The 16,510-nt window shown below is 42.8% G+C and overlaps 1 protein-coding gene across 1 annotated transcript; it reads right to left on the reverse strand.

Annotated features, from left to right (window-relative positions):
- Nucleotides 1-11,052: 11,052 nt before the first annotated feature.
- LOC148038310 (glycerol-3-phosphate acyltransferase RAM2-like) lies at nt 11,053-16,084 on the reverse strand. Its single transcript, XM_087670454.1, has 3 exons — nt 14,791-16,084; nt 12,680-12,956; nt 11,053-12,536 (listed from the first exon to the last, which is right to left on the reverse strand). Exons 1-3 carry the CDS (start codon nt 15,607-15,609, stop codon nt 11,932-11,934), a joined length of 1,701 nt encoding a protein of 566 aa, XP_087526580.1. The 5' UTR covers nt 15,610-16,084; the 3' UTR covers nt 11,053-11,931.
- Between the last annotated feature and the right edge of the window lie 426 nt (nt 16,085-16,510).

The following is a 16,510-nucleotide window of genomic DNA, read 5'->3' on the forward strand; positions in this document are numbered from 1 at the left end:
TGTACCATAGGAGTGCCAACTTCTCCATTTAGGTCTAGAGTGTGAGGCATGAAACTATTGAGTTCCTATTCCATGAGATAGAAGAGATAGCAATCAGAGCGGTCACAATGATAAAAAAGAGCATTCTTACCATAGTTGTTTTGCAAATGGCACATGTAAAATCAATCATATTGAGAGAACCAACAACAAAATGATCTCTAGAGTGAAATACAATCCACCAACCAACAACTCATATTGCAACATAGCAAGCATCAATGCAAGGCACTGAATAGTAAATGGTACCATAAATCCATATTCTCACTGACACTTATATATGCAATCATCTGTCATGAATCATAAGGAGTTGTAATCACCTAAAAAGCACTTCTACACATAAGGAGTGCATTCACACCTATACTAGTACATGTGATGTTGTCCCACATAATCAAAAGAAGAAACTTGTGGATAGTTAGGATCAGTCTTCGCACTAATACCATACCCAACACCATTACTCATACACAAACAACATATTACAATACATTGAATATAAACCAACCGCCTAACACTATTCATTTCTTCGTCTTTATATGTAAAAAACATCCAAAAAGACAAATAGGATGCCAAATGAGGTACACACAACATAAACAGTAGCTTGTATATATAAATATGCAACAATTTAAATTCATCTAACCATATCAAACTATGCATGTAGACGTTCAAGCTTTATACTCAAAACCACAAGAATACCCAATACCAAATCGAGCACTTTCCTACTAACCCGCAATGTTGCTAACTACTTGACAACAAACTAAATGAGAATAAAAAACGTCACTCGACAAAAACCATCAACATATGTCAATGACTTCACAAACTACGATGACCTCCAAAACTTAATGGTGGATACATCCAAGCATATATTCAACAACAATCCACTTGGACAATGTAGCAAGATACAAATGGTATAGACCTTGCAACAACCTCTATGAAGACACTTAAGAATCAACTATCAACATGTGCTGCTCTAATTTCGACTACACACCAAAACAAACTGCATATTCACATGCACAATCAAGATCATACATTACAGATTCAACATCTCACTCAAGGCTTTGGCAAAATTTACAAAAGAAGAAGCCAATGATACATTTAACATGTAGAAACAACCACTACACTCATGGTTAAACAAGCGCATGCCATGACTATCAAAAAGGGCAGATATTTACTCAACAAAGAGATCTACAATTAAATCCATGATAGGCATATTAATCTATTCAATGCTATGCATCACAAGCAAGTACTCAAAGATGTTTTTAAAAACCTCCAATACATTTAATCCAAAAAAAACTCTAATAATAGTAATTTTTATTTACAAAAGTGCAAGGACCACTACAAGGGAATGGGGCAATAGCGACGCCGATTAGCGACGATGGATATCGGCGTCGCTATAGGCGTCGCTATTGGCGTCGCAATTGGCGTCGCTATATGCGTCGCTATTTGCGTCGCAAATGCGACGCATATAGCGACGCCGCAGGGAAAAAAAGCGCAGCCGAAACCAGAGCGCCGTTTTCATTTTCTTTTCTTCGCCTTTTGAGAGCGAGAGCGAGGGAGAGAGCGAGGGAGAGAGCCAAGGCTTTGTGAGAGAAGAGGAGGAAGAGACTTGCTGCCGCCGCCGCCGCCGCCACCGCCACCGTCGTTGTTCGCGAAGGAGAGGAGGAGCCCTCGTTGCAAAGAGAAGCCGCCCACGCTCGCCATATCTCATTGGTGAGTCTCCCTCTCTCTTTCTTTTACTTGTTGAAGGTTTAAATCGTTCTCTTTTGTTTGTTTAGGAGAGGAAAAGAAAGAGAAGGAGAGGGAAAGGGAGAGAGAGGGAGAGAAAGAGAGGGAGAGGGAGAGAAAGAGAGGGAGAGTGCATTCTCTCTCTCTCTCTCCCTTTTGCTTGTTTAATGTTTAAATTACTTTCTTCTTTGCTTGTTTAGGAGAGGAAACGAGAGAGTAAGAGAGAAAGAGAGGGAGAGGGAGAGGGAGAGGGAGAGGGAGAGGGAAAGAAAGAGAAAGAGAAATAGAGGGAGAGGGAGAGGGAGAGGGAGGGGGAGGAAATAGGAGAGGGAGAGAAAGAGAAAGAGAGGGAGAAGGAGGGAGAGTGCATTCTCTCTCTCCCTCCCTCTCCCTTTTGCTTGTTTAATGTTTGAATCACTTTATTTTTTGCTTGTTTAGGAGAGGAAATGAGAGAGAAAGAGAGTGAGAGGGAGAGGAAGGGGAAGGAAATGAGAGAGGGATAGAAAGAGAAAGAGAGGGAGAGTGCATTGTATCTCTCCCTCTCCCTTTTGCTTGGAGGATGTTTAAATCACTTTATTTTTTGCTTGTTTAGGAAATGAGAGAGAAAGAGAGATAGAGAAGGAGAGGGAGAAAAAGAGAAAGAGAAAGAGAGGGAGAGGGAGAGGGAGAGGGAGAGAGAGGGGGAGGGGAAGGAAATGAGAGAGGGAGAGAAAGAGGGAGGGAGAGGGAGAGGGAGCGAGGGAGAGGGAGAGGGAGAAAGAGGGAGAAAGAGGGAGGGAGAGGGAGAGGGAGGAGGAGGGAGGAAATGAGAGAGGGAGAGAAAGAGAACGAGAGGGTGAGGGAGAGGGTGAGAGAAAGAGAGGAAGAGAGGGAGAGGGAGAGAAAGAGAGGGAGAGGGAAGGGAAGGAAATTTAAGATAATATACGTATTGATAATGGTATGCAATGTGCTTTGCATACGGCCACGTACTTCATCAAAATGAACCCAAAATTATTGTTATAGAAGAAGAAACCCTTAAATTGAGTATAGGATAATTTCTCTCAGGTCTTATGACTATGAGTAGAATTGATTGAAATAAATTTTATTACTATAGTTATAAAATTTCATAGATGGCGCGCATTAATTTTAAAATGGATTACTTATACTCAAAGCCGAGATATAACAAAAAATTATCTACCGGGACAAACAAATCGTTGAGCATGATACAAGGCCGAGATATAACATCAGAAAATCTCTCGACTACTATATACAATGCAAGGTTTATGGTCAACTTGCAACTTGACGTACATCTCCATAAAGCTATCCATTTAAGCCTCGTTTGCTGTAATGTAGATAAGATGGCAAACGAAGAAGGTCCTATTGTTCAAGACCGCAAGTCGTATCTTAATCAGCGTGTCCCATGTCCTTGCTCTCAATGCAAGTTGGCAATTAGACGAAAACGCCGATTGTCTATAGAACACGTACGACGATTTGGCGAGTTTCAATCTGAGATCATTGATCAGGCGATTGCAGATTTTCAGCAAACGGTAATTTGAAGTTAGCATTTTTCATGCATTGTACTCTCAAGCTAATTGAAAACCATACACAATAAGATTGGGTCTTGTTGGCAAATTTTGTATCCAGGGGGTGATGTCTCGACCCAAGGGGGAGTGCACCCTTTGCGGCCAATTAGAAGAGTTCGTGGACGTGCGATGGATGGATGGCAGGAGCCAATCGACCACTCGCAAGGCCCATCTATATCGTCAATGCCAGAGGAGACACACAACCTTCCCGACTTGCCTACAATCTTGGAGCCTGAGATGGAGGCAATGATCGATGCATTGATTCCCATGGATGTTGAGACATCTGACCCGCTTAGAGAGGAAGCATCCATACCATTATATGATGGATGTTATACCTTCAACTCCTCGAGGTGCGAAAGTATACGATCAAAGCGATGTTCCAGGCATAGATGAAGAAAATATGCAAATAGAGGGATCGAAATTACAAGGGGTGGAGGCCACCGCAAGCTTGGAGCCCGCATCGGCTAACAATGATGGAAATACAGAAGTTGTAGAATTTTTTGAGAACGAGGCAGACTCGTTCTTTTGTGGTGACATGTCTATCGACCTTCCAGTGTATGCAGAGTTGTGTCAGGAGATTAACATGGGACCATAGAATACTTCATTCTTGGAGAATTGTATTACTCAATTCATTGTTTAGATCTTCCATAAAGGTAGATAAGATATGCATTTTAAGAGGGATTTTTCAAAAATGATTTATATTAATGTGCTTTGTATAGTTTAAATTGATTATTCTAACATTATTTTTTATCTGTGCAGGTATCGACATTTTCAGGATGAGTCGAGGGATGAGCGATGAGGAGTTTCAGGAGATGATGGCACGTATGTCTCCAGATCAGCTCGCGAGATTCAGAGAGATAGCAAATCAGGAGCTGTCTCGTTCTTCGTCAGGGCGCTCTGCTAGATCAGCTTCAATGCGATCAGATGCTTCAGCTTCGAGCAGACGATCTCGACGCTTGCGACTTGGGCCAGAGGGAGGGACTGCGACTGTAGGAGGATCAGGGGGTGCTGCTGTGGAGACACGGACGTGGTGTCTCCGTCTCGTCGTTCAGCTGGAGCTCGGTCACCTCCAGGATTTGTCACACCTGTGGGGACGTCCACTCCAGTTACTCCGGCTTTTGCGCAGCTGTCGGCAGATGTCACGCTTTTTGGTGGCACTCCTTTTGGTGGCACCCCCTCTGGTGGCACTCCTTTTGGTGGCACCCCCTCTGGTGGCACCCCTTTGAGTGGCACTCCGGGAGAGGGTACCCCCGTCGGTACATCGGATGTTCAGGGGTCTCCTGGATATGCCCAGGAGCGTGGACGGAGATGGGAGAGGGCCCATACGAGGCACACTCCTAGGGATTATGGATACCTAGTGGATGGCAGGTCAGGAGCCATCATCATGAATGATGAGGGGAGGAGGGTGATGGCTCGCATGAGGGAGTTGTGCCAACAAGTTTTTCGGCACAACGTCCTGGATCATTGGAGGAACATACCGGAGGGGAGCAAGGAGTATATAGTAGCATCCTTGCACGAGGAGTTCCCGGTGCTAGCCGCAGTGGATAGATTCTCTACGGGCTGGATGATGGATTGCATGCGTGCATACATGTCACATAGACGATCCGACGCACGCAAGGCAATCAAGAGTGGGGCTCCAAAGCCCGAGTGGTTAGATGCAGACGACTGGCGCCGACTGAGGGAGGAGGCTACAAATTCGCCAGGACGTTGGAGTCAGCAGCGGGAGGCGGTGAGGGCACGAATCGAGGCCGGATCGGTACATCATCTTGGGAGTGGCGGCCACAGGACATATTTGGAGGACTTTGTAAGTTTCTCTTTTGTTTTGCTTATTTGTTTTTTTGAGATATTATTTGTACTGACAATCATGTTTCTAACAGTTAGCATTTTGTTTTCTTTGCAGCACTCCATTACAAATCGCGATCCGCAAGGCCTTGAGACTCGATATGCAGAGAGGCACGGTCTCAGATCATTGATCGACCGATTGTACAGACGCGGCGGCCCAGTAAGTCACTCATCTTTCTTGTCCGTAGTTACCATGAGATATTTGAATGCATTATTGTATGGTGGATTGATATGTTGTTTCTTTTTCTGCAGAATCCGTTTGATGCTCCTTTACAGCGGGAAGAGCTTTCGGGGGACGACGATTTGTAGCTCGCCCTTGGATCCTTAGAGCTCACATACCTTTAGTTTTTAGTCGTCCGATCTATGTAAACATTTTCTATGTATTAGTGATATTGTTTTATGATTGTACCAATCGCATTTTATGCGATATCATGTATTTATTTCATCTATCAGTTTTATGATTTCAGTATACATTCTTTTTGTTTGCAAACGCTTTGTATGCAGCAGTGCAGAAACTATTTTGTATGGCTCTCATACAGCACACAGTGCTATATGTGGCAGGGCATCTTGCTGCCCTGCCACAAAAAAAAAATATTGTCTGTTACCGTCGCTATTTGCGTCGCAAATTTACTGCACGCGTCGCTATTGTCGTCGCTATCAGCGTCGCAAATTCTCTGTAACCATCGCTATATGCGCCGCTATATGCATCGCTATTTACGTCGCAAATGCGACGCATATAGCGACGAATATAGCGACGATTCTATGGCGTCGTCAATAACGACGCTTTTTGCGACGACGGGGGCAAATTTTGTTGTTTGTATTTTCGTCGCTTTAAACGTCGCTATAAGGTCTATATCTTGTAGTGGACAAGCAAATCAACAAGAAACTAAACATCTACTAGTACTAGAGTATCAATATTATCCACTACATATGCTACCACCAACCTAAGTGCAACCACATCATCTAGCAACAACTCTAAGCACCATGCACTACCCAATTCAAAAACAACATCACAAAGAAGCAATACCAAGCACTTCAACTACAACACAAGATGTAAATAAAATGACAAGGTCTGTGTAGACCACATGATGAACTTTGACAAAAGAGTCTAACAACACAAAAAGAAAACTCATCAAAAAAATTAAAAAATACATCCAAACCTACCAACCATTCAAAGATAATTTGAAGATCAACATAGAGGCAACAACTTGCACCATAGTTTGGCTCAGAAGTACGTCAAACAATGCCACCAAGGAGGAAAGCTTTCAAAGGCTACCATCTCAGATGCTTACCAAGATTTCATTGGCAATGGCCCAAAAAAACTCCTAGAGTGCCCCCTCGTAGCAAGGAAGATAAAGAAGAAGTCACCTACCTACAAGGAGGCTGACAAGAAGGTGATACTGTAAATCGGCACGAGCACGCCCCAACCAATTGCCAAACTCAGAAAAAGAAAGATAACTCAACTCCGTTGTTACCGATCCGGTATTCGTCATTGGAAAGAGGTATTTGCAAATAGAGCTCTCATAGGGTTGTGCCATGGACCTTGCCCTCCAATAGAGTTCTTCAAAAATTAGTTAGGAATCTCTTGGGGAGTCAGCTACACAATACCTTGCAAATAATTATTTCATTTTCATGTTTGATTCTGAGTCAAGAATGCTTAAAGTTTTAGGCCATGGCCATGGGATGATAAAAAATTCACCCCTCACCCTATTCAAATAGTCTATAGAATTTAGTCCAAATGGTCCCAAGCCTACTAGAGTGCCAATATGGGTAGAGCTACCAAATCTTCCTATATACCTTCACCCATAGCTTAAATCCATCCTGGCTCCGCTGGGTAGGATTTTAGGGTAGAAATTGATTAACGTTTGGAATCCAAGATGGCATCCCCATGCACTGGTAGAACTCAACCTCTCAGTAGACCTCCCAAAATATCTAGAGATTATGGATGAAATTGGCATCCCGGTGCTAATACAACCTCTCATTTACAAAAACCTGCCTAATCCTTGTTTTAGTGTCATAAACAAGGCCACTATGTTAAAGATTTCCCTAATATGAAACACCAGACACCAAAGGAGGATCAGGGAGACTCCAAGGAAGATGGCTTCCAATTAATAAAATTCTAAGAAATCCAAGCAAAACAAGTCTCCCAACACTAATTCTAACAACAATAAACTCAAAAGCCAAAACAAATTTTATTCCCTTCTAATGGAATTGGCAAACCCTAAAACATACGAGAGTCAAAAAACTCCCTCCCTGAAGGGCAAAGATAAGATGGAAATAGAGATTCCCTCTTCTCAAGCCCAGGTAATTGTTTCACCCGATGACAACAACAAGGAGTTCGTACATAGCTTCTAATTCATTAAAAGATTTGAAATCTGACTTTAAGGAGTATGACTTGAACTCCATATCCAAAAAATTATAACATGACTCATGCTAAGGAGAATGTCCTCTCCCCCCCCCCCCAAAGGTTTCCAAATAGATAGAAATCGCCGTCCAATAATAAAATTAATGCTACATCAAAACAAAGGCATTCAAGAATTGGCATTTCCTCTCCAATCTCCCAATGTAAGCCTTATAGCTCAAAAAAAACCTAATAAAAAGCATTAATTATGAATGCATTAAGCATTGTTTCCTATAACACAAAGAGCCTCACAAACCCTTCAAGAGCTGGAGCAATTAAAACCTTGCTTTATCAAAATCATCTCTCCCAATTGTATTGATTTATAGGAAATTAAAACTACAAGCAAATTGAGATCCACAAAAAATGGGTAAGCTTGATAACACAAGTATGCATCAACGTCTTTAATCTATGGATAGCAATAACTTTTAAAAACATTGAAGAATATACAATCATCTGAATTTATGCTAACTATCCTTTCTCAAAGAGGGCAAACAGTTGGTCCTCCCTCAATGATTTGCAATGTCCTTCAATTCGAATAGGCGATTTCAATATGGTGAGAGCCCTCTAGATAGGTATCTTCTGGAAGGAAAATTTGCGTTAGGGAAAGAAAAAGACTCTTAACTGGCAACTAAATCTACCCATAGCTATATGGATGTTGACTCTAAGAGGTTCTTCACGTGGTCTAACAAATAGAGAGGAGACTCTCTACGTAAGGCAAGGCTAGATCAAGCATACATATCCATTGGTTTGCTCTCATCCTTTATCTATGCCACTTTGAGAGTGCATAAGGACATGGCCATGTCAGATCATTTCCCAATTCAACTCTCCTTATCTAATAATAGCCACTATGTTAGATCAAGGTGGTTCCACTCCAACCCAAATCTTTTCAAACTAGTAGTCAAAAGGAATGCAAGGGGCATTCGGGGTTGGGGCTTTTCATCTTCCTTTTCCCCTATAGCATGTGGCAACATGTAGTCTCTCAAATTCATGTTCTTAGAGCCACTAAATCACAAATAGTGGCTCATAGAAGGAAACTAAGAGTTACTAAATATGCACAATGCACACCATTAGAATTACAAGTCACCCAAGGGGACGTGGTAGCATAGGATGAGCTACTCAAAACCAAACTAGAACCAAAATAAGGAGAAGAGGTAGAAGCTGAAAGAATTCTACTTTTCACCAAAACATGCTAGGTTAGGAAAATGGATAGACTAACCAAGGAGATGTTTCATTCCATCCAAAAGAAAAAGGAAAGAGAACTCATCCCCCTTCTAGTGGATGACTCTAGCAATAGGGCAAAGAGTCCCGAGCATAACCTCATCCTTGTTCACAAATACTATGCAAACATCTTTGGCTAAACCCCATCCCAAAGTGACAAGAAAACTAGTGCCCGAGCTAAGATGGCGAGAGCTAGGCCCGAAGTAGTCCCAACCTCCATTGCTGCCTTACTTGACCATGCCTTGTTGTCTCCAATCGAAATTAGTGACACTATCCATAAACTTAAGAAAGGAAAGACCCTCGGGCTTGATGGTCTATCGAAGGAATCCTTCCAAGAATTCAAGGAATTTCTCATTTACCCTTTACTCCTTGTGTGAAAAGAGTGCCTTATCTTTAGTGCCCTCCCCCACTGCATTAATGCAAGGGTCACAAAACTAATCCATAAAAGGGATGACAAAACTATTCTAAGCAATGGGTGCCTAATCACCTGTCTCACATCAACTTACAAAATGTATGCCAAAGCCCTAACTAGGAGGATTGCACGACCCTTGAGCCAATGGATTCATAGAAAATAGAAGGGCTTTATTAAGGGATGCTTCATTCTAGATGCCATCATTGCTCTATGGGAGGGAATGGAGTACACCCAATAATCCAAGCAAGATTTTGCCATCTTCAAGTTTGACTTTAACAAAGCCTATGACTGACTTGAATGGAATTTCATATTCCAATCACTACATGACACAAGCCTTGGAAATCAATTTATCGAGTTCATTACCACCCTATTTGGTAACATTTCCTGAAGAGTCTCAATTAACAAAGTTCTAACACCATCTTTTCTTCTTAGGAAGTCCATTCATCAAGGCCATCCATTGGCACCCCTCCTCTTCACAATTGCGGAGGACACCCTTGGATGGCCCATCCAATGAGAGGTGGAGCAAGAGTCCTTGAAAGGTATCTCTCTCCCCGACTACCATAAGCAAATGGTCCTCACCCAATTCACAGATGATACCAGCACTACTAAAAATGAGGACATCAAAGATTCTTGCCTAGCTTCAAGCTCCATTGTAAACTCAAAGAAGTGGAGGATCAAGAGTATGATTAAAAACCCTCTTGAATTGTTGATAAGAGAATGATACAAAGTAAATACCCGATAGCAAAATGTTTAGACTCCTAGGAATCCCTAGCCGATAAATATGTAGTCCTAAAACACATTATAATAGCCTCCACCACCTACTTTCTTTCTTATTAATTTCCCCCAAAAACGGCCATCAAGGAGCTAGAAGCAACCTATTGTAACTTCCTTTGGAGTGCCAATGGCAAAAATATTCCCCAAAGTGGCATGGAGCTTCTTTACCTTGCTCGAAAAACAACGGGGTCTAAGCTTACTACATCTAGAACAATTCTCGTATAAACCCACTATGAAGTGGATAGACAAAAGCATAATACACCCCTCTTGACAATTGGGCAATTCTCATGTAAAAGAATTCTCTTAAGGAAATGTCTTAGAAGGAAATGTCTATCCTAGTTATCACCTTTGCACACATGGAATTACAAATGGGCAAAACTACTCCCCTAGCCAAAAGCCTTTTGCAAGCATAGTTAAAATACAAGCACAATATTAAATTGGTGGACAAACCTAACCACACTTTGCCGTAGACTATAGTTGACTCAATCTAGTGTAGATTCTAGCAAGGAACTATTCGAGCTCACCAATTGTCCATGGGTCTCAAAACTAAGCAAGTAACTATTCGAGCTCACCAATTATCCATGGGTCTCAAAACTCACAAAAATGGAATACATATGGGAGGACATTTAGGATGATGAAAATAGAATATGGATGGTCCCAACAAAAATTAATAGAATTTTAAGCTAACTGTAAATGAGCTATCCTTGGCCCTCCAAAGGATTAGTCCATGAAACCCTCGCCTGGTCAAATCAATCTATCTAACAAACAAATTTGATTACAAAGCATTTGTCTAGGAAAATAGCAACCCTGCTCTACCCCTTCAAAACCTAGGCAAACCTAACCTTAAACTCATAAACAAACTCAACGATCGCCATCGTTTATCCTAAGATAAATACCAATGGGAGTTTCATATGATCCACCTTTGGTCCTCGATCATCCCCCCACGAAAAATAGAAAATGAAAATAAAATTCAGTATTGCTCATCTAATCATCCATAAGGTAGTATGTACAAGTGGAAAGGTTCTTAAGATTGGCAAGGGGGATGGAAAATACCCCAAATGTAAGATAGAATTGGAAACTATTGCTCATTTTTTCATTCATTGCAAGTACAAGGAAATCCACCAATTTATGCATAAACTTGTCAAAGGCTTCCACATAAAAGCATTCACCAAGAAGGAGATCCTTCTGCGCAAATCCAATGGGCTGGTTGTGATATTTTGGGCCTTTATAAGAGCCCATTGCCTTTGAGCCATCTAGTGTCAATGCAACAATTCAATCTTTAAAGGTAATTTTAAATATTCCTCATTTGCTCTAAAACAATATTTTATTTTGCAAGTTTTTACCAATCACCACAGTCTTGTGATCCAAGCCAAGGACCACATGCAGCAAAGCAAGGACAAGGAATCACTCCACTCCAACCAAATAATGGAGGTAAAAGTTGAGGAGCTTGAACAGGTCCTTGCCACCATTTGGGATGCAACTTGCTACCAATAGTATATGTAACCCAAAGCGCGCGCTTTGCTGCTACCATAGAATGCCCCGAAATGTTAAAATCGCATCTCCAATCTTATAAAAGCCATGTTATGTTTGCTTCAGTCCACCTTTTGGCCTACTTGGTTAGAAATATACCTACTTTAATGATCTCCTAGTTCATATCCTTATAGCCAGCTTTTGGATCCCATAAGCTTATACATATTACTTTTTGCCATAGTACTCAACATGGCTTCAAGGAGTGTCACACGATGATTCTATGTTGCTGGTCTCTCAAAGTTGAAGATGCAGGATACTTGCAAGAATCACTTTCAAATCAATTACACTGTCTCACAGCATCATAATGATCCTGGGAGCGACCAAAAGACATCGTCTGGTTTTTGGGTAAATAGGCGTAGAGGCCCAAACATATCATTGTGTGGAATGCCAGATAGAGGTGAAGGAATGGAGGCTCCTGATGGGAAAGATTAAATCTTTCAGAACATCAAAGATGATCCGAGCTTCACAGTGCCATCAGTTCCAGCCAAGTAAGTGTACTTGTCGCGCCTTGTAAACTTTGTGCATTGGAACCCTAAATAATCAGCCAGCTGCTTCTGCACATGGTTGGCAATCTCGATGCTGGATTTGGCCTCACGGAGCTGCTTCATTGGCAGTTGCTCTAGAAATGTGATGTGATAGACCAGCTGTGGGTTCAAGAGCAGGAAAACAGGGTCCATGTACTTGTATCCTCTTGCACTTGTGGCATGGAAGAGTGCCAAATGCACGTGCACAGCAACTGGGACCACCCTATCTGCCACATCAGCAAACAGAGAGCTGAACCTCAGCAGGAATGGCTCCCGGCATGTCGTACCCTCTGGACACATGATCAAGTCATCCTTCCTCAGAAAGTCCCGAATGATCTCTGCATCCTTCTGCCGGTTCCTTGTCAGTCTTGCTGTTGGGATGGGGGATACAAACTCGGTCAGCCGGCTAAGGCTGTATGTCAGTGCCGGTGTAGGTCGCCCCAGTGCAGCAGCCAAGAAGAGAGGATCAGCCGGTGTCCTGTGCGTGCACACATACAGGATTCCAGCGTCATCTCCATCTGTGCTATAAAACAGTTAGGCAAATATTAGAATTGATTTTGGGATGCATAAGATGTATCAATAGGTGTTCAAAGGAAATGACTGCCTTTCTGTCAGCCATACACACACACACAGGGAGATTGTGTTATAAGTTTTGACTTACCTTGAACTAGAGGGGGTGAACCTCCAACCCTGAGTTTGATTCCAAGAAATGCTAGTACAGGATGAGCAAGGCTGTGGGGAAATGTAAAAGCCACAAATAATCTGAGGAATCCAAGCATTAGGCCAAATGGTGCCCAAAGACACAGAGCAATGCAGGCAATTGGATTTGGTCGCAGAACAAGCCGGCCATCATGAAACACTAGAGGGTTTAAATAAGGCTCTTTCACAACTCTCTGCCCAACATTGATCTTCTTTGCATCTGAGACCATAAACCCTTCCTGCTTTAAAGAACACCGTATCACATATGACAGTTTTTAGAGTTGAGAAATATAACTCAATACATAACTACTAATACTCAATGAAGAGGTTCAGCATGAGCAAGTCAAAGTACACAGTTAGACATGAACTGTAGGGGAAAGATCAAGCAGTTGAGGAATTCATTGAGCCTTTGCTTAGTGCTAAGAGTAAAATTTTTTGACGCAGCAAGTCATCATATTTCATGCTTTTGTTCATGATCTCCCTCATGTTGACAGCATTCACTAATGAATCAAATTCTCTACCAAGCTACAGCTCATTCAGAACTCCCAGTCGCTCTATACAAGCTATCCAAGACTACTCAAAGGGACTTCTGATAAGCTAGCACAAGAGTCAAGATTATGATTTCTCTCTATCAATTTGTTTCATGCAAAGGTAATTCTAAACCATGTAAGCTTCGAATACAGTGGAAGGCAGGAATAGCAGCTGTCCAGATCAATTGAGACTATCATAGTTCAAACTCATCTATCAAACACCAATATATTGTGTAATCCTTGGTCTTTTAGTAAATCTGAAGCATACACTAATAGCATTATCACAGCAGGGCCGATACTGTAAGCTTACAATTCACAATCCAGGTGAGAAAAAAGAAGCCTGCCTCATAAGAGACCAACATATTCCTCAGAATGGTCACATGTTCCGACTCTGTTCCCCTTGCCTCCCTCTCCTTGTTTGCTGCCCACTCACTTCTCCAGCCTGTGTCACCCACCCCTCCTTGGTCAATCCTCCTCCCAGACAGCTATGAATTTTTGTGGCATGTAGCCGATCAAATGTGCCTCCTTAGTGCTCCCAGCTTGTCCTCGTTTTCTCCACCTCTTCTTTATTGGAAGGGTGTGTGGCACCGTACCTTTTTCACAATGAAGTGATTGAGTGGATAGATTGCTCATGTTAGTGTTGGTTTCACGCCCCTCAGCCTTGGGCATTGAACTTGTGCCAACAAGAACATTATGAGCCGCAGCTTGCTCGTCTAAATGCACATTGACTAAGCTGCAAGAAGGAAATCTTTCAAGAGCCACTTTTCTTCCTTCCGTCTTCTTTCTCCTGCAAGGCAGGCCTAACCCACCGCCCAAAGAAGCCCCCATGATGGCATGGTTTAAATCTGAGGTTTGCTTCTCAGAATTAGCTTACGGTTGAGCCTGCATCCCAGAGTCAGGCTGGCTCCCTACAACAGATCTTGCACTGCGAGTTGTTTTGGTTAAGCCTTATCTGCCTTGGTCATCAGCTACCAGTCGACATGAGGTTAAGGGGCCTGACGGTATACTTCAGGAGGCGGTCTTGGGACCTACTGAATCCAAGAACACCAAATTAGAGTTTTATGCTCTTGTTATCAGCCCTTGAAATACAGATTCTTTCGTATTGTACTGGCTCCAGGCCTGCTGTTGTATATTAGGTTAACACTCCCATCATCCCTGGCTCCGCTCACCCCCCAATCCATATACTCAAAAAAGAAAGAGTTGCAAGATTAAAACGAAAATTTGAAAGCAGTTGACACCGCTCATATTTTACTAGCTATTAAAACTTAGGTTTTCAACAAGGGTGCTACTCAAAATAAGTTTAACTATGCAGAGCATTAACACTGTCAAAATTTATCATGTTTAACTATGTATAGCATAAACACTGTCAAAATTTATGCTATTTTGTTGTGCAAGGGTGCTACTCGATTTAAGTTTTCCTAGAAATGTACGCAGAGCATGTTGTAGGATCAGCGCACTAGTCAGATTGGTTGCTCATGGATTTTGCTGGGAAAATGTTGAAAACTTGGAGAAAGCTAACAAGAATGATTATAGGGCGACTCACTCTACAAAAGCACAGCAAGGGCTTGTGTGCAAGCTTAGAGCCAAAACCCACGTCAGGGGGGGCGTCTCCAAACAACTCTTTGGCAGCATCAAGCTTCTTGTCGTCTAAGAGCACGCCAGTGCTGCCCACAAGGCCAGTGCAGTAGCCACTTTGGGTTGTCTGAAGCTCAGTGCCTACCACCTTCTCAACGCCCAAGTGAGAACTGAGGAAATGCTCCACCATTACCCTTGGATGAGATGTGAGCACATACTTGTGTCTGCTGCATAGGAATACACTGTACTCATCCGCATCCTGGTTGATGTCATCCATATAGAACTTGGGCAGCACAGCTTTGGCCACCCCACCGACTTCTGAGAGCTTGAGGCCAGCAAAGGAGATGAAGACCATGATATGGATGGACAGGGCCTCAGAGCCGAGTGCGGATGCGGCCCAGATGAGTGGGTACAGGAGTAGCAGGATGAAGGCGCGCACGGGGCCACCGGCCTCGAGGGAGAGGAGCATGTAGTAGGGAAAGAAGGCATGTGACTTGAGGATGGCCCCTTCAAGCACAGAGACTGAGGTAGTGTCAGTGGTCTTGACCCAGTTTGCATGGTAATCAGTATAAGTAGACTCACTGGCTGACCTAGTGACAGCAGCAGCTACTTCCATGCTTGATCTACCAGGATGGTTGGTATAAGCAGGCTCAGTGACTGAGCTAGTGTAATGAGAGGTAGGAGTGGCAGCAGGAGCGGCAACTCCCATGCTTGCAACCGGCTGATCTGTTTTCACCCCTCCTCTTCTGGTGTCTTCTCCTGCATCCAGATACTGAGATCCCGCCATGGAGTGAGCTTCTACAGCTCAAAGGGGCTTCCACCGCTGAGTAGCGCTTCCACGGCTGAATTGAGCTTTCGCAGCTCAATGTAATTCTGAGAGGAATGGAATCAGAGGACTGTAACGCTGGCTTTAACAAGCCGCAGGAGCTGGAGGTGAAGCCATCAGCGGTCCTGCAAAAGAAGCTGGAAATGAATGTACAAATGCTGATCGGCATCGGGTGATAGTAACTGAGGGCAAGTTATGGCGACGCTGGTAGCCGGAGAGCGATGTGACGCCTCTTAATTCGAACAGGTTACAGGACTCAGGAGAGAAGCCAGAAAAGGCGCAACCTTACACGGACACAGAGAGAGAAGCCAGAAAAGCGGCAACCTTACAAGGACACAGAGAGATAGAGAGAGAGAGAGAGTATGTGTGTGTGTGTGTGTTTCTCTCTCTCTGTCCGAGTCTCCGTGAGTCTCTCTAATTCTCCAGTCAATAAGCTCTAATACACCGTATGTCCATGTTCCCTCTCTTCTAAATATTAGTTGGATATCGAAATACCATCAAAAGTTTTGAAATTCAAATGTTGGGGCTGAGAAACAAATGTTTATGCATGTCGCCTAAAGACAAGCATTCTTCAGGCAGTTTACCGCAATTCCTACCAAATACAATGTCATTCCTTGCCTCATCTCTCTCAGGATGCTGCTACTAATTTTACCTTTGTATATCAATATAAGTTACCTAAAGACAATCAATGGACAAACCTCGTCCATGGGTGTGGTGTTGTTTTTATCCCAAGGTGTTAAAAGTCACTTTTTGGGTTGGTTCATCTTTGCACATGCTTGCAAGCTTGAACATGCCTTTAGTGCATCTTACTTCTTACTACTATATTATTTTCGCTATAGGTTTAAAAAGCTCCGAACGTCAA

This window comes from Lygodium microphyllum, chromosome 3 (genome assembly GCF_053477565.2).
Source record: "Lygodium microphyllum isolate KBCC chromosome 3, Lygodium_microphyllum_v1.1.10, whole genome shotgun sequence".
Classification (NCBI taxonomy): domain Eukaryota; kingdom Viridiplantae; phylum Streptophyta; class Polypodiopsida; order Schizaeales; family Lygodiaceae; genus Lygodium; species Lygodium microphyllum.

Excerpts from the sequence above, each read along its gene's own strand:
- LOC148038310 (XM_087670454.1), bottom strand. The coding sequence starts at position 15,609 with ATGGCGGGATCTCAGTATCTGGATGCAGGAGAAGACACCAGAAGAGGA. Across the intron at positions 12,957-14,790 it reads CCTTGCTGTGCTTTTGTAGA|GAAGGGTTTATGGTCTCAGA; the intron begins GTGAGTCGCCCT and ends TCTTTAAAGCAG. Across the intron at positions 12,537-12,679 it reads TTCACCCCCTCTAGTTCAAG|ATGGAGATGACGCTGGAATC; the intron begins GTAAGTCAAAAC and ends TTTATAGCACAG.